This window comes from Falco cherrug, chromosome 15 (genome assembly GCF_023634085.1).
Source record: "Falco cherrug isolate bFalChe1 chromosome 15, bFalChe1.pri, whole genome shotgun sequence".
Taxonomy (NCBI): Eukaryota; Metazoa; Chordata; class Aves; order Falconiformes; family Falconidae; genus Falco; species Falco cherrug.
The window spans coordinates 21101334-21119951 of record NC_073711.1 but is presented as its reverse complement, the minus strand read 5'-3'; the positions used below and the strand labels follow the sequence as shown (position 1 = coordinate 21119951).

The window sequence follows — 18618 nt, the reverse complement described above, 5'->3', positions numbered from 1 at the left end:
AAATGCACTATTACTTTTCAAAAACTCTTGTTTCCATTTGGATGTTTGTATTTGCAAGAGTCCATAAAAAAAGAATCTGAAGCCAAACTGAAGAGAAACTATGCACAGTCTCCCCCAAAATTCAGTGTGCTCACAAAGCAAGCACTGGAAAACATCACCAAAGTGAGGCCCCAACCTACAAGTGACTTCTCAGCTGTCATTCATTAACCAACACTGGTCATGGGTGAAGAAATGCACAACTGAAAGCTTCCACAAAGATTTCCCTGCAAAGGAAAACTGAAAATAAGAGGCATGTTTCACTGAGGTGAACCAAGTGAACTATATGAAACAATATTTGAAAAACAGCACTTGCAAACACTTCTCAAAACCATAAAAACCTCCAGTTTTTACTTCTGAAAACTGCAAAGGAGATTCCAGTTACAAAAGAGGAATTTTGTACAACATGCAAAAGCAAATACGTGCTTGTATTTGACAGCTACTTCAGATTTTTAAGTCAAGTATCTTCTTTTCCCGGTTACAAAGGAAATTTGGAAGCTGATAATTTTAACATTAACCTCCTACATCAGAAAATATTTGGGCTATTTCCTAATATTTTCTAAAACAAGACCAAAACATCAAAATCACAGTAAATATTGTAAATGCTGCATCACAGGGACTTTATAGTTTACAATGGTGCCCAATTACAGTTTTTCTTTAGTAACATTTTTCAAGAAAACAAAAGCTGTATTACAGATTTGCCACCTACATGCTAACAGCAAACTGCAAAGCATCTATTGATTTCCCTCGCTGCCTTACTTATTGAAGTTTTGGCATCTTATGTTCACCATATCGAATGTAAAGGCTGCTTTGATTTTCCTCAAGAATGAGCTATTACTATATTTATTTTTACTAAACTTAACACTACTACTACTTCACTAGAAAGTAAGAGACATAACATTTTATACTAAGAAGTCTGAACCAAAGGAAGCTGTTATACAGGCCAGTAAAGTTTTGCTGCTTGTCAGCTCAGCACAGCGTGAGGCTTCCAATGACCTTCCTTGTACCACGAATCCAATTTATGGAGACAGAAATCTCACATCTGTAGCTCGACATATTGGGAGGTACATTACAGCGATATAAAAGTTTAATTTTCTCTCCTAAACCATACCTGTTTAAACCAATAAAGAACTAACACCGCTTTTACTCACTCAAGTGTCGTCAGTAGTTATAAAACGTTGTACTGTTTATGCAGAATTCATTTAGAATGCAAGGATGTGACTTACAAATGTCTTTGACTCATTCACATAAATATGCATGCATGCCATTTATAACAGTAGCCTTGATGAGAACACACAGTGTAACTGGCTGCGAGAAACGCTTAAGAGGTTTACATTAAAACAGAATATAGAACAGTGGTTAGAAATCACAGAACAGGTGACACCTTACTCTGATAACCTGGTGATAAAAACTGTAGGGTATGATGTATAGGTTGTGGCATTACTTTACTATACAGTCTCAACAGAACCGCTCAGTTTTAACAGGGCATAATATCCAAGGCAGACCACATATAAAACCTGATTAATCTCCAAAAAACCTAAAATTGCCTCCTAAATTGTTTATTTAGAAACAAAGACATCCAGACTTTATTTTCTATTAGAATGGTTCTAATACAAACCTTTTAAAAGTATGATTACTTCTTGGGATGTTAGAGTAATTTGTTTCAACTATTATAATACTGTCTTTATTTTAACACTTACAATTCAGCAAGAAACGCTTAAAATATAACAATTAATGGACATAAATAAAAAGTTCTGGCCATCTGAGGAATTCCTGTGAGCACAGAATGATTTTCTGGTAAGAATATTTATAAGACTTCTAGACACCATTCCTACTAACTCTTGAAACAGACTGCTGTTACAGACCACAAAATCGCATGAGCTGGCTAATAAACAAAATAAAGCCAAAGGGCTTTCAAGAATGTGAGAAAAATTAGATTGAGAAGAAACTACAGTGGGAAAAAAAGTAACTACCATTCTACTTACAGCTTTAATTATTGAATATACTTTTTCCCCCAGGTACTTGAAGCCAAAGATCTAACCACAAAACTTGTGCTACTCTAATGGCTCTGATAATATTTGGATTTTTCAATCTGTTGGTCACGTACCGACATCTGTACAAATACAGTTTAAGGTACAGATGAAAGGCTATTGACAAAAGATGTTACCAAATAACATCTCTATTCAATGTAGTACAGAACAATGCCTAGTTGTCTAATGAACTCATTGAAACATTAGTTAACATACACATATACATCATACAGGACAATTCCACATGGCCTTCATTAGTTGCTAAGGCCAAATAAGACCTTCCACAGTACGACCAGCTGCTGGTGCCAACCAGCTACTTTATAGATGCCTTCCACAAATTATGACAACTATTCCAGAATGTTTCTATCTACATACAACTGCATCCACCCTACACACTGCCAAATGGGCTCAGGTTGCTAAGGCCATTCTTCCAGCAGTAACTTAAGTACCATTACAGAGAAGAAAACCAGAGTCTATCATACAGACAAGACAGGAAGATAATCATAGATTCATCACCATAGAATGGTTTGGGTTGGAAGGGACCTCACAGACCATCCAGTTCCAAACCCCCTGCCAGGGGCAGGGACACCTCCCACCAGCCCAGGTTGCCCCCAGCCCTGTCCAGCCTGGCCCTGAGCACCCCCCAGGGATGGGGCACCCACTCTGGGCAACTTGTTCCGGTGCCTCACAACCATCACAGTAAAGAATTTCTTCCTAGTATCTAATCTAAATCTAGTGTCTCTCAGTTATAGCGTGCTGTAAACCAGAATTTCTTAATAGTAGCACACTAATAAAAAGCAGAACTTGTCTACCAACCAAGAACAAAGCAGGTAAGATTTTGCACCGATTATTTAAATGAACGATAAACAAATACATCACTCATAACAAAATGGCCTCACCATGTAATACTGCTTTTTTAAATAAAGCTAATGTTTACTTCAGACCAACAGGTTACTACATTATAAACCCACATAGAGCAGATGGAAAGGCTGCTTGCCAGCAAAAGAAATGATTAAAAAAAACCCTCAGCCTTTTAAAAGCCAGTTGAACTGTTGGAAACAACTGAAAATTAAAACCGCCCACCCTCTGCACATGTATTCTTGATGGTCCCCAAAAGCATCCATCAACAGCTCCTCTGCTAGAACCACAATCCCTCGCACACCTCAGGAGTCATGCTAAAGACTACATTATCATTGCACATAGTTCAAGTAAAGGGGATGAAGTGGATGTTGTTTTATCCTGGAATCAATAGGGTTTTTTTGTTTTAATTACTTTCTAGGGCTCAAGTAGTAGAGAACATATGGCAGCTCTAAGAGGTTAAGAGGTTAGAATGTAAAACTGCAGTCTGTATACGGCTCAGTGTGAGAGGGCTTCATAGTCTTTTCTGCTGTACAAGTCACAAGTGGAAGCTTGTGGTCTATACAGATTTACAAAATGATGCCAAGAGAATAAGGACATGATTTCACATCAGTTGCGCTGTTTGTGTAAGTCTATGATGTAAAAAAAGGTGAAAGAATTATGTATTTTTTCATTCATTTCATAAAAGGCACAATTCTTCCTCTTTCAGAAAAATCCAGTTCATTATTAAGTATCTACCCATGAATGGCAGATGCACTCTCAACATTAATCAGTAACACATTGAAAACATACATCACCCTGTAACTTCCGGAAGAGTAAAACACAGATCTTCTTAATCTCCCAAAATACAGTCGTCATCCTTTTGGAAAGACATCACCCCAAGTCTCCTCTGACAGTTTTAAAAAGGGATAGCTACAAGTAAGTTAAATTATCCTTCCAGTTTCCTAGTACTTCCTACCACAGGCACCCACTACAACAGCCAGCTGTTACAAGCTCCATTTGTCATACAATGAAAATTGTTTCAAAGTATTAGAGGAGCATAATTTCCAACATTTTTCTTCTTTTTTTTCCTTTTCTTGTGGGGTGGGTGGGGGCGGGTGGGGAGGAGGATTTCATAGCCAATGAAAATGTAAAGCGAGCAAAATCAAGATGCAATTGTTAACATGAAGATTCCTACTGAATGGTATCTATTAGCATTAGGTTACCAACGATTTTATTTTTGGAGGACACTATTAGAACAGTGAAGCTCACCTGCAGAAGCACTGCGGGATCTCTCCTTGACCATACAGAGGAAACAAAAATGGTGTATTGCCATAGCGGCCAAGGCACTGAAGAAATTTTTTTGTTGCCTGAAGACCCTCAAGAACACTGCAGTCAGTCTCCGAAACCATTGCAATAGAGTGAAGAATGAAGTGCTGCAAGCTGGGTGTTAACTTTCGTGTTCTTAAGAACTGAGCAAATGTACTGTTCTCATACTCTGAGGAAAAAATAAATTTAGGTAAAGGGTATAGTATAGCATTTGTATCTTCTCATACACTTTAACTTAAACACTTTTGTATTTAAACAAAAGGAAATGAGTTTTTCAAGAAACGTCTTGCTGAAAATGGATAATCTAAATCAATGAAAGTTTAAAAATGTAGTCCCAGAAAGTGAGTTCTGAGAAGACAGAAATATCACTCCATTAAAATATTTCAAAATAATGCAAACCCCTTGTAATGGGTCTCCAACAGTCTAGAAGGCAACCTCTAAATATGGCCTCATCTCTTCATTGGTGGAATTGATCTAAACCCATTTCTCAAAGATGTGAGAAAAGTGAGCAACTGTGGACAAAAATCCTCAGAAGTGCCTTGGGACGCAGTTGCCTGTAAATTACCCCAAATGTTATACCTGAATGACAGCCATTCACGAACAGTACTGCTGCATCCATACTGGTATGGTAAGAGTGTATATGTATATGCAGCCAAGCCATTCACATGAAGTTTTAATCCAAAGATGAAAAGGTAAAATATTTAGTTCTAATTGATGACTTGCTCCAACAAGCAAGTATGGATCAGACACAAAGATCACAGGGATGAGGAAGCGTATCTCCCCTTTAAATTAATACTATTGCTGACACATTTTGAAACTGAAAGAAACACAAGCCTTTTTGAAGATGTTCAACACAAGTATCGTACGCCATGGATACATGTCTGAAAAATTCAGTTATCTTAATAACTAAATAAACTTTTTTCCAGGAAAAGACTGTATTTAAGCAGTATCATACTTTCACATTATTCAGAAATCTGCTTTTAAGCTTATTTCAGTCATGGATAAATTCATAGGTAATTCAGAAACACTTCTATCAATGGTGGGCTAGTCTTATCAAGTTATATATTCTGTTCAAGATTCAACCACTGTTTTATTACAAATGTACCTTGCTATCCTGTGTGCAGCCATGCAGCAAGTCATAAAATCACAGGGTTTTTTTATCACGCTAAAAAAATTCTCAAGTTTTTCCTCACTTCAGACTTTTCACATAACTCCAAATTTTACAGAAAAAAGCTTAAAAAATTTTTACACTATCATGAACTCTCCCTATTAAAAGTCTGCCTTCCCACGAATGTAATGATCTCGCCGAGAGCAACTTTAAATTTCTGAAGTCTTTACATTAGACTAATCTAACTAAAATTATTCCCAATTACTTGCCAGGCTATTTTAAAAGGTAGGAACAAAATCTGTTTAACTATCTCTGCAAGTAAAATAAATTAATGTCATTTAGGTACATGAATCAATGGATTCATTTAAAATTGATGTGGCGTCTCCTTTTTTTACTTAATAAATTTTCTAAACACCACCTATATTCTCACGCTGAGCACCTCCATTTCTTCCAGTGGCAGCAAACCTGAAATTACTTGTAATCTATAAACCACTTCAGCCTAATGAGTTTTTTTCCCCTTCAGGATTTTCTGGAGTTCATTACAGACTCACTTTCTCCTAATCTTACAAGATTGTTTTCAGTACTGACCAATTGTCTCTTCACATGCTTAAAATATTTTTCTCTAACGGTTGTACCTAATCTAAGGGTCTTGTTTAAGTAATCAAACCAGTACGTCAACAATTATTTTTTTCTAACACTAGATCCTTTCAAAAATACTGCCTAGCCAAGCCACCATCAAACTACAAAAGCACCGATATATTTCAGTCTGAAACTTATGTCAATAGTTTTAACTATTTTTCTTCCCTCATTATTTCTTTTTGACAGATTTTTCTTTTTTTGGCTTGGTTTCCTTTCAGACTCCAAGAACTGAGAAGAACACTTCATCCTTTGTACCCTGAAGTACATAAACCTAAAGCACCTTTCTTCTGTTAGCCCATTTCCCTCTCTGACCTGATGCTCATTATTCTTTGCACATTGCAGCTCAAATCTATTCAGATTTTCTCTCGTTTAAATAAGCCAAGAGTTGAGAAAGGCACTTTGAACTAGCCCTCTAAAACTAAAAGGCATTAAATTACATTACTTTCAAAGCAAAAAAAAATTTCATTTTCTCTATTTCTCATTTTGTGGCAACATATTGTGAAGATTCACATATTATCCAAAACCCCAGAAAAATCAGATACATCACACCATGTTAAAAAATACCTGGGAGTGGGGACGAAACACCTAAAAATGTGCAACCATGTTGCAATATATAATTTTGCTGTTAAAGAAAAACTTAAATAATAAATGATGTGGGAACTAGAAGAGCATGTGCTTAAGTAGAAGAATTTAACATTGAAGTGAAAAGGTCATAAAAAGGTCAAAGCATACTTTGAAAAAGAATCCATAAAAATAAATTGCATGAAAACACAGGAGAGTTATCAACATTGTGCACAACTGAATGAACTCGTAAGAAGAGAGTGTACACTGTTCAACGAAACACTACCTTGGTATTCATCAGGGTGTTGTTCATAGTCCAAACAAAATGTCAAAAATTTCATTAGCATTCTCTTTTCCACCATACTGAGCTGTCTGCTGTTGAAGACATCTGCTCTAGAACAAGGCACCTGGAATATATTTTTTAATAATTTCAGATACTTTCCATACTCTGGATCTGAAAAGTATCAAGCAACATTACAGATTACCTAACAAATATTTTAAATTACTATTTTTATTATAGTTATTTTCTTACATATTTATTTCCATCATTTCCTATTATAACTATACTAAGTTACCAATTTTCCACAATAAAAATATTTTTAAATCTTTTTCAGCCTCTTCCCATTTTTATTTCCCTTCAATTTCCCTTGCACATCTTACTGCAGAGTTAATCAAAAGAGTTGCAATAATTAACTCTGCCAAAATCTTTTGTTGCCATTATCACACCAACGACATCTCTTCTAAGTAGCAGAGACGCAAATCAAGCCTATCCTACAAATCTTAAAACCTAAACCCTACAATTCTTTAAGAATTAACTGCCAAGTCAACCATGGTCAAAATATTTGACATGAAGCAAAGATTTATGTCAATAATATACTGGAATGGACTTTCTTATTTTAGATTTTTTTTTAAATTATATGTAACACATAGAAACACCTTCTCATTCCAGAAATGAAATAAAAATCAGAATCTTAACGAAAAACACTAGCTTATTATTACAAAACTCTCAAGAAACCAATTTCAAGTTTCTTGACTTGAAAAAAATGGTATTAAACATACACAACACATTGTTTTACAATACCTGTTCTACTTTTCCTTCTCGAAAGGCAAGAATTCGTGTCGCATTTTTGAACTCCGCATATCTGCTAACATTTGACTTAATCAGAAGGTCAATTAACAGACCTCGGGAGTAAAGCAACTGCACAGTGAAGAAAAAGAGAAAACAGTGAGTAAAGAAAAAGTGCTTACATTGGAAGAAAACAGTGATACCAACAGTATTCATTTGTAAGGTGCTTTCTATAGCTATTTACAAGTACACACCGTGAAATAAAAACTGAAAAAAGAGCTTCAAGATGTAGTATGTGCAAAGTAATATTAACTGAATGGAAGAACCATACAAATGGAGGAGACAAAGCAGTGCACAGCAGAGAAAGGGAGAAGGTGTCAGCCTACTGCTCATTTAGTTTTATTAGTCTGGCAGTCATAGCCTGGGACAATTTTTTGCATTGTCATTGTGGATAATTTCTTGGTATTGTATGCTACATATCCTTGAACACCGTATTTTATAACCTTCATTTCCCAATATCGGTGAAGTACATGACGCTGTCTGCGTAAATCATCACCAGCTGTTCCTTAAATTACCTGAAATGATAATGCCACATTTTCTAAATGTAAATTCCTTAAACATGCAGTTAAGATTCAGTCTTAATATTCTGTTATATTAATTTATATTCTGTCTACCTTTACTCTTTCTATAAGCTACAGATATATTATGTAATACTGAAGGGACAGAAATGTAACTACTAACTCAAGACATACGCCTGAACTGAAAAGCACTGGAGATTAGTTTAAACCTGCTTCAAGTCTTATGGCCTTGAGTAACAGAATTTGCACAATCACACAGGAATTTTCAAGATAAAGGCTTACTGGAACACCAACAAGGACACTGCGAGGAAGTCTGTCACAGTGCCAGAGAGAAACCAACACCAACTACTAGTCTTGCCCTGATGCCCACACTTCAGTCAGATTTTCTGGAATTCATTGCAATTAACACCATGTAACACAGTGGCACCAAAAAAGCATAAAAAGGATACAAAATAGCATTATCTGCTAAACCACTATACACTCACTATTGTTTTCATGATGTCATTCCAATGGTGCATGGAAGAGTTATGTACCTTTGGAACACAGAGACAGTATTTGGAATAGTGCATTTTGTACTGTCTCCACAAAGAATTTAATAAGTTATCGAGGAAAGGCTTTTTTTCCACCAGTTTCCAGAGGTTCGCAAAATTGTTTCGTGCAGAATATGAAAAATTCAGCATTCAACTTTGAAAACACTTCACTGTACTGCAGAATACACAGATAATCTAAAGCACAGAAGTTAAGAAAAATTTCCATTTAACTTGCATTTGCTTGGCCATATTCATATACTGTGAAGTATGTAAAAGGCAGATTTTACAGTTTAAACAGTATGACATTATGTCAGGTTCTCAGTAAAATGCCCACTAGTAGGAATAACTCACTGTAGTCAGTGTATCTTATGGATTAACTAATCATTTTTTTTTCCAATATTACTACAATTCCGTGCTTTAGTCTGGGTATAGAGAGGAGAGATAATAAGTTTCACAGGAAACCCTAAAACCTAGGAAGCACTCCAACAGAAAATTATTTTTCATTTTAAAGACATCAAAGATCTAAATGTAGATTGATTTTTCCCTGCCTAAACATATAATTTTTTTAATGGTACTATTTTGCAAGTGCAATGTTGCAGGTATTACCATAAGTGCTAAATTTCAGGAATTTTATCCTTATGGACATAATTCTGAGCTATGTTTCATGGTCTCTTTGGTTATAAACAAACGCTAAAGAGCATATATGAAATAGCTCCTGTTTGTTTTAAGGCTACCAATTCTTGCTTACTTCTCAGGAGTGTCTTTTTTGCCTCAAAGATACTGTGTCAGCCGTCCTCAACATTAATGATTTTTTAAAAATTTCAGTATTTTAAGCAAAATAAATGAACTTACATGAAAACAGTCATTCAGTTCCTACCTTGGAAACTAAATCAATATTAAACCTTCTGCCTTCTCTAACAATTTGGGAATATGTAATTTTCTTGCGTTCTTGGGCAGGAGTTTCTGAGGGTGCAGCTTCAGTTTTTCCAAATTCCAAAGCGGACTCGCCTAAAGCCACACTGCGAGAACTTTCATTCTCAGAGGTTATTTCTGTATCGTTCCCTTCCACTGGACCTGCAGGCTCAGTGCCTGTAGCCTTTTCTGGTCCCTGGCTCTCAGGCTCCGGTACGGCACTCTCCGCTGCTGGGCACTCTTCCTCCAGTTCCTGAGCAACCCCCTCAGCACCAGAGGCTCCAAAGACAGGCAACTTTGTCAACGCACCAGCTTCTTCAACATCTTCAGCTGAATCCTGACTGATTAGAGACACAAGGGGAAGAAAGGGGGGGATGGGTTGGGGGAAGAAGTCTTTTAAAGGGTCTTAAAAATTTGTTTAAAGTTTTGAGACAGTGCCAGAATGGAAACCTCAAGTATTTCCAGGAAAAGCATTAGAGAATTTCTTTATTCTGGCCAAATCAGGTGTACCACCCACTACAGAATTCTGGTTCTTTGATTGCAAAGCTGTAATTCAAGTGAGGTATTTTTATTAAGCAGAAAAAGAAAACAACCAAAAATGTGGGTTCTTACTTTACACAGACTCAAAAGATGGAATGAGCTTATGATGAAAATCAAAACTCATGTGGGTGAAACACAATACACAGCTACATAAAAAAAGAAATACAATATTTTAAAACTGAAACAGTACAGCAATTTGATTAGGTTTTTCCTGTGGATTAAAAAAAAAAGCCCTTTGAAATTGAAATGCAAAAATGCACTACTAAAGTCATTAAGCTCAGATATTTTAAAAACCAAACTCATGGAAGAAAACAGAAGTGCTTTATACAACTGAGCCTACTTTGCCTCATACTCTCATAGCAAGTCTGTAAGAGAAGCACACAATTTTGACCTGAAGTTTAAGTAAAACTTTCAGATTACTTTTTCAACTCTGACCTTGCATTCTAATTAGCTCTTCTAGTAAAAGTCACACAGAATAAAGTTCCCTTACATAGCAATGTTATTTTTATGCAAGTGTTACAAATTTGTGCATAGCAGATGAAGGCAGCCAGTCCAAAGGAGGGACATAACCACAAGCTTAGTCTGTATAGTCCATTTGCTTTCCACAACACAATTTTTTAAAATTCCTCTTATAAAGCAGATCTCCACTTTTAATCTCATCTACTCTTTTTATCTTGAACTTCAATGACATTTACCTTAGAAACTGGTACTTTTGAACTTAGGATTTGAGTTTATACTACCAGCTGAGATGAATCAAATCAACGTCATTGTAAGTGAAAAAAGTTCAGCAGCAATTTCATACTATCTTTTTATCTTTATACTACAAGCCATTAATGCACTGAATAAACAATTTAATCTTGGCTGAAGACTAACGAACTATGATTTTAAATGTGACCTGCAAACATACAGTACAAAATTTCAGTAACTAACAGGATGGTTAAAATTCACTGAACAGCAAGCAATTACCCAGTATACATATAAAAAAACGCTCCCTTGCACATCTGTAGCCTTACAGACAGAAGCAGGGGGCAGGATAACGAAAACCCTGTATCCTTTAGAAGTTGCTCCTCACTTATGAACTCGGGGAGCTCACGTGGGCTCATGAAAATAAGAGTTTGGAATAGGTCTCTCAGCTTATGCACAGCCACCAGGAAGCGTTTATTCATGAATGGGGTAACATATTGCCCTGGGAAATACAGGAACTACTATAAGGAAGCACTAATGAAAGAGGTCTGTACATCTGTTTCTGTACATTAATTATGTCTTCTTGCTTCATACTGCAAGCATTAAATAACTATAAAATATCAAAGAAAGATAAGCGCTTTGTCAAATGTTCTTTAAAAAAAGCAATCTCTACTAAAAATACAAATGAAAGTCAAATTTTGGGGTTCTGTTCGGATGTTGGGGTATTTTTAGGAATTTGTAACACGGCATTTCTGAAAACTGCCAAAGCTATTGCCATTAATGCAGTAACTAAGAATGTAGCTTTTATTTAACCCATCCTGAAGTTTTTCGTAACACAAAAATTCAGAAGCAAGTTTTCTTTCAACCTTCAAAGCTCAATGACCAGTTCAATCTTCTATCAAACATACTTAGTACTTTCTAAATAAAAGTAAAATTTGGATTCAAAATACACTGTATTTTTTCTACATCACTCTGAAAAGCAGTATAACAAAAATGTTGTATTTACATATTTTAAATCTCTACTCAATTCCCATTAATGAATACATAAATCTGCATGATTTGCAGCTGTACACATTTTATAATGAAAGTCTAAAACCAGTATATAATCTAAATTCATGACATCCTTCCTATAGGAACAAACATCCCTGAATAATGCAAGAACTGTCTATAAAAATTACTCAAATTGAACTTCTGTACAGACAATTCTTCTCCTAATTCAGAAAAAAATAATACATCTGCAGACAAATTGTTGTGTAAATTTAGAATATTATCTTCCACCATTCATCAATTAATGGTACTAACAAAGGAATATCTTAAAATGAATGTGTCTTATTAATGCCTTGTAACAGCAACCCCTTCAGATAGGTCAAATGAAAAATTGCCAACCAGCTGGTTAATTTATTCAGCACAGGTGTTCACTATTTATTTTTCAGCCATTTGCCTTTTTTCAATACAGCTTGTTGTAGACACAGTATTCTTTCCCTTTGATGGATGCACTTTGTTCTAAGGCCATTCATTTCAGATTTGCACTGTGTATATTATACTGCTACCCAGCTGTTTATTCTTTCAAAATAAATGTTTAATGGTTACTTCATAGGAGTTATAAAAGTTATGCAAAAACAACAGAATCCAGCCAGAACGTGTAAATTGTCAGAAACACAATAATTGACTCTTTCAGAAGTTTTAAGTTACTTTGGAAAACTTTTTCTTTGCTAGGCTTATTAATCTTACCATTTTTCCTCGTAGGCTTTTGCATTTTTTTGGTGATAATCAAGAAAGACAGCGTTATACTGCCAGCCTAAGTTAAATGCTTGACGGCAGAATCTTCTACTTTGTCCTCACTCAAGTATTATGCTCACTTCCAGAAAGTGTGAAATCTCAGTGCTAGAGGACTAATTTTTGAGCCAACCTTCAGTCAGTGTTGCATCTTCTCAGGAAAATCGTATGCACAGTTAAGAGACAATGAAACCTTTAATCCAATTTAGTACTGATTCCGAACAATATTTATTATGCAACAGGATTCCAATTACAATATTCAACTGATACTGCTTTAAAAGAAGCATAACATTTTATCTGCATGACAGTCAAGCAGCCATTACTGTGCAATATAAGTTAGGAAAATTCTGAGTCTGTGACCTTCAGATTGTATTACTGTAATTCAAGCTGTTTTTTTCTCTTCCTACCCATGATGTTTACAGAGAGCAAGACATGTTTCTGTATTCGTATCTGTCAATGTTTCATTTAGCTGCCTATAATATTATCTAAGGGATTCAAGGTTAAACTTACATTAACTATCCCAGAGAACCTTTCAGGAATTCAGAAGAGTGTTCAGATCAGTGCAAAATCCAAAAGATAAAAATTATTAATAAGCACAAAGAAATAGTTCAGTTTTCAATTAAGGCCCATACAATTTCCATTCATTGTTACTATGCTTACGCACCGTTCAACGCTAGTGCTTCACAAGGTTACTTTCAGCTGTTCCTTGGGTTTTCAACATGGCATTGTGAAAAGCTTACCTTCTGCATGACTTATCTATAACAAGCTATCTTACTTCCATTTCAAAATCTAAACAAAAAAAGAAATTTGTATTCTGAACTTCTGCAGATGCAGATGTACCTCTATGAATAACTAACTAGAAGATATTTACCACGTATCAGTCCTAAGATGGCACGCTATTCTTCATGTGCATACGCAACAAATCTTCAGAAAAACATGTATTTCAAATTAAGCATGTATTTTTTGCACACTATATGTAAAGAGCTGAGTTACCTTACTTCAGAAACAGAACAAAGGTGATAGCCCCAAAAAGCTAACTTATTACGTTACCGGAGCCTTTGACCACGCATTTCCTTCTAAAGCATCATGGGTAAGCACTGCTTGGTGAGAAACTTAAATCCACTGAATATAAAAATGACAAAGCACTTTAGCACAATTAAATATTTTATAGTTACAGTACCACTGTCCATTTGTGTTCCTATTCTTGTGTATTTAGTTCATTTTACATGTACTTATGAATTTAATTTTTTACTATGAGAACAGCAGCTTTTAGCCAAATTAAGAATGGAAAAATTTAATATATGGCAATGCATAACTTCCTACTACTAATAATATCTAGAAACACACTTGTGTTTTCTGCTTAGAAGAAAATTATCAACTCACCAAGTTGGCCAACAAATTGCATTGCATCCCGATAAGGTCATTTAAGAAGCATCAGTTAGCTTCAATGAAGTGCAAGTGATTTCAATAAAAGCAAAAGGACATTAAGAACATTTCAGAGATCATGGTTACTTTTTGAAACAACATGCAATATGGCATCATGGTGAAATGCTTGACACTAAAAGTACAATATGATTATTCACCTCTGGGCATATAAAATTATTTTTGTATTTCTGTATTTATACTTACTCGCCAAAACAGAAATCTTCTACATGTTGAACAGTTTTATCCTTCTTGCTCAGAGGAATAGCTTCTTCATTCTCAAGGATCAGTTTTCTCCAATCTTCACATTCATCATTGGTATCTGCCTTTTTCTTACAAAGACAAATTATAAAATTACATTTTGTACTGTGCTAGCTGCTCTTGTACTATAAATCTCTGTACTCTCAAATAACGTGTTGTACCATCTTGTATTAAAAAAATCAACCAAACAAACAAAAAGAATGATCATAACTGTCTTAATGCTTTTTCTATTCAGGTTTTTTGAGTTACAACAGTTAGAGCTGGTCACTTAATTACAACATGCCAACATTTTTACTACATTACTAGCTCTAGTAATCCAAAAATACAGTGTTAAAAGGAATATGTTTTAACGGAGTTGAATATAACTTTGAACACAATCCAAAAGACACGTTTGCCACAGCCAGGATAGCGCCAAATTTTGTCACAAAATTTTCAAACAGAGACCATGTGAAAAAAATATGGTGATTTGCACATTATATTGATTTGTCCATAGAAGAATCTGTAAATTATACAACAGAACCCTGAGAATATTAAGTTCTGACACTGAGCAGCTCCACTGATTACACCACAAGGTAGCACTATGTAATAAAAAGGCATGAGACTGAACTGAAAAAGTTCCATCTTCTCCAGACCAACAGGCTTGTAACGCTTCAGTAAATAATACGAACATCCATTTGCTAATATAGTCCAAGTGCTCAATCTCCTAAATAAATATCCTCTTCAGAAGATTTCTAGTGGACTGTCATGAATTAGATAAACTTTGGTCATTGAAAAATACACTATCAACATTAATCTTTTTGTCCTGGTTATAGGACATTTCAATACAAGGATCCAGTAACTACCTTTGTCCCAGTTAAAAAGAATCAGCTGAAAGCACACAAGAAAACCAAAAGGGACTGAAACATCAGAGAGAGGGAAATAATCAAACAGGAAATGGAAAAGACCAGCTTATCATTTACAGAAACTGCTGGAAAAGGAATCGAAACAACAGTTCAGTTGCTTCTATATAAATTCAGGAACCCAAAAGGTATGACTGAGCACTAGACTGTTTGGTCTCAGATAACAGTATTAATAAACCAGGCATATCAGTCTTAGAAAGCTAGGCCAGATGGTTAAGTCTTAACCAGTAAAGTTGGAAACTAGAAACCTCTTTCATCTGTTAAATTACCAAAGAGAAGGAGCATTGTGGTAGTATGTCTCGTAATAAATTATGCAAACAAACAAGATTTAACGTTAAGTAACACCAAAAGAAGTAATTTGGGAAATTTTTACCTGATTTTCTTTAATCCAGGACAATAATCCTGAAAAACTAAAGCTGGCCCAGTTTCCACCATAGTAATTTCTCCTGTAAAGAAAAAACAACAGTGAAACTTGATGGACACAAAAATCACAGCTCTTCCACGTTTAAAAGAAAAAAACAACCACGTTTGAGACACTCAAAATGTTTTCCATGACAGATTTTACAGATACAGAATATAAAAATGGGTATAACGTTTCACAACTCTTCACGAGATGTAAAATTTCCATTTTCACTCAATTGTATGCATCTCTGACCAAACAGACTATCATCCAAAATCAAAGTATCTGCAGGGTAAAATGAATAATGCTAAGAAAAGCACACAGGATGCTATGAGTAAAAGAAGAACACAGACAACACTGCTTCTTGGCCAGGACTGACTCTACACCTCTAACTCAAACATGTACATCATTACTTATGTCTTTACTTAGCGTGGAGCCAAGCCAACAAGTCTGCCAGTTTCAAGTGCGTTCTCAGAAAAACCAGTTCAGGTATTTTGCATCCATACCGCACTCCAGAGGTTCAGCTTCAGGCAGGACCTAACAGCTTTGTCACACCAGCACAGCTATACTGCTTCTAATTGAAGCTGATCTGGAAGTTAATAGAATTGTACGGCACATCACTTCTAAATGACCAGTGCTTCATCAGGTGGCTATGCAAAGGAGGGTTAAGTAAACTGAAACGAGGTCCAGACAGTGGAAACCGCATCTCTCTTATCCACTATGTCAAATAAAGGAAAGTTCACTCCATTATTTATCTACTGCTTACAGAATAGATTATGCTTATTATAGACTGTTAAGATGCTCTGGCAAAATTCCTATTAAACTGCATATACTGTAGGTGGAGCCAAAGGAATTGATTTGTACAAAACGATCATACCACCCCGAGTAATTCTCAGTTTATATTTACCAGCTTCTTTCTTGAGAACTATTAGTTTATTTCTTTTGAATCACATAAAATTAATAGTTCTTCTGTTAATGAAAGACTCTGTTTTCCCTTTTAAAATTTTTTCTATCAATATTTCTCTCAACATCAGTTGGATTAATTAGCTTTTGTTATCATGCATAACACATCTTAAATATTTGACAACTCTGATAGGAAAAACTAATAGAGCAATTACATTTTAAGAAAACCACTAGTTCTTGCAAAATAAAAAAAGTCATTTCAGGATTTAAGTGTTTTCTGGCACCGTATGCTGGCACTTCAGAAGCGTGAAAGGTATCAAACATATCCTCCTGAATGGATTATGAAGTGTTACTGTATACACTACACTAAAACAAAAAACAACAACAAATTTAGGGAGGAAGTTTGTATTTTACAGAACAGTGTGAAAACTGTTAAATTAAGTGAACTTAAATCTTATCATAACCTCCTCCACAACTGAATTGTAGAGATAAGTGTGATAAAAGTGAAAAATTAAATTCAGGTTTGATTCTACTGTTTATGATGGGATGGTTTTGACAAGGCTTATCTGCACTGACAAAGACTTCATAAGGAGTGTCAGCCCCTTTACAGTACAAGAGGCTGATGCTCTGTACCATGTTGCTTACTTAGCATATGAAGGACAGATGTCTGCTAAACAATGCCTAATTGCTCCTGACTAGAAACTGACCTAAAAAAGTCTTTCAGCTACTGCAAGGCAATAGTGAAGAACATAAATAGGACATCTTTTGCAAAGACAAACAAAATCCAGCATCCACTGAATTAAGGTGGCTTCAACAACAGAACATGGTGCTTCAGGCTGGGAACTGGGTGGACTGGGTCCATGCTGCACGAGAAGGCAAGCAGTCAACCCTGCAATTTGGATATTCTAAGCAGAAGAGCTCCATGGGCAGATCCCTTAAAAACCAGAAACTCCAATCATCTGTAAAAAGGAGTCCCTTCTTAACGCTTTGTATGAATAACATGGGTGAGGCATACAAATTGCTGCTATTGGTAGCATACAGGACACAAAGCAATGAGGATTAAATATATTAAATGCCTGATTCTGTCAGATTTCAATCTGTAAAACAGTAACTTTTAGGAGCCAACGGTGCAGTTAAATGTCTTGATTCTTAAGATTTGACTGAATAAAAAGCTGAATATCCATATATTATCTGCGACTTCTGGGATTTCCAAAAAACACAGCCATGAAGATTTATTTTTAAGGAAATCTGCTGCTTTAGTCACAAGTTTCCTTGAATATGGAATACAATCTGGCTGTCAGAGCAAGCAAGGCCATTGATCACAGAAATCACAGAAAACACCTGCCTAAAATTAGGACTGGGTTTCTTGAATCTATACCAATATAAATTCATGCATATTTAGAATATTTTAAATTAAAACTTTCAGTAAGAGAAATGAATATGTTATTTTGACAGAAAGTTACAGAAGTTTATTTGTGAGCTGTCAGACACCTTTGATGTAAACATTCCTCTGTTCTTCAGGTGGATTTTCCTTTGAAACTACTTTTTTTAACCACCATTGACGTGAATCAATCTTTTCAACAAAGCACTCTGTAATGCTGTGCTGAAGCTCAATCAGTTTTGAGAGGATGGTATGGCCTTTCTCAAATGGAAAATGAATCGCAGCTGTCCTTCCTTTCCTCTGGCATCTGAGCGCCTTTCCCAAGTTATGCTGTAGCACCTCAAATATTAATCTTCTCTTGAAGCATCAACTTCCAGATTTATTTCCCCTGGAATTTTAATTAGTTTACCCCGCATTACATGATGAATCAGAATGGCTTAATTTTCTCATCTGAAAACACTTACAGAAATAGGGTATACCATACATTATTACCGACACAATGAGCAAAGGTTTTAGAAAAAATCTTGAAGAGGAATTCTGGAAAGAACTGACTAATGGTTTTAGAAGTATGAGTCCATCATAACCAAAAAATTTTGTTGTAACTGCCCTGAAGATGAACTGAGGAAATCCTTAAAGTAATGCTCAAGTTCAAAGCCTAATTAAAGCTAAAATACCGCCCCAGTATCTCAAGGACTAAGTTCCTCTCCTCTCTTTCTGTACTGGCCA

The 18618-nt window shown here is 35.5% G+C and overlaps 1 protein-coding gene across 1 annotated transcript in view; it reads right to left on the bottom strand.

Annotated features, from left to right (window-relative positions):
• Nucleotides 1-18618, bottom strand: part of CHM (CHM Rab escort protein) — a 70162-nt gene that overhangs the window by 33326 nt on the left and 18218 nt on the right. The window contains exons 3-8 of the mRNA XM_005435832.3: nt 15582-15654; nt 14256-14380; nt 9592-9967; nt 7622-7738; nt 6827-6947; nt 4176-4401 (exon numbers count right to left, since the gene is read on the bottom strand). Of these exons, the coding sequence (XP_005435889.1) occupies nt 4176-4401; nt 6827-6947; nt 7622-7738; nt 9592-9967; nt 14256-14380; nt 15582-15654 (1038 nt within the window). The remainder of the gene's footprint in view (nt 1-4175; nt 4402-6826; nt 6948-7621; nt 7739-9591; nt 9968-14255; nt 14381-15581; nt 15655-18618) is intronic.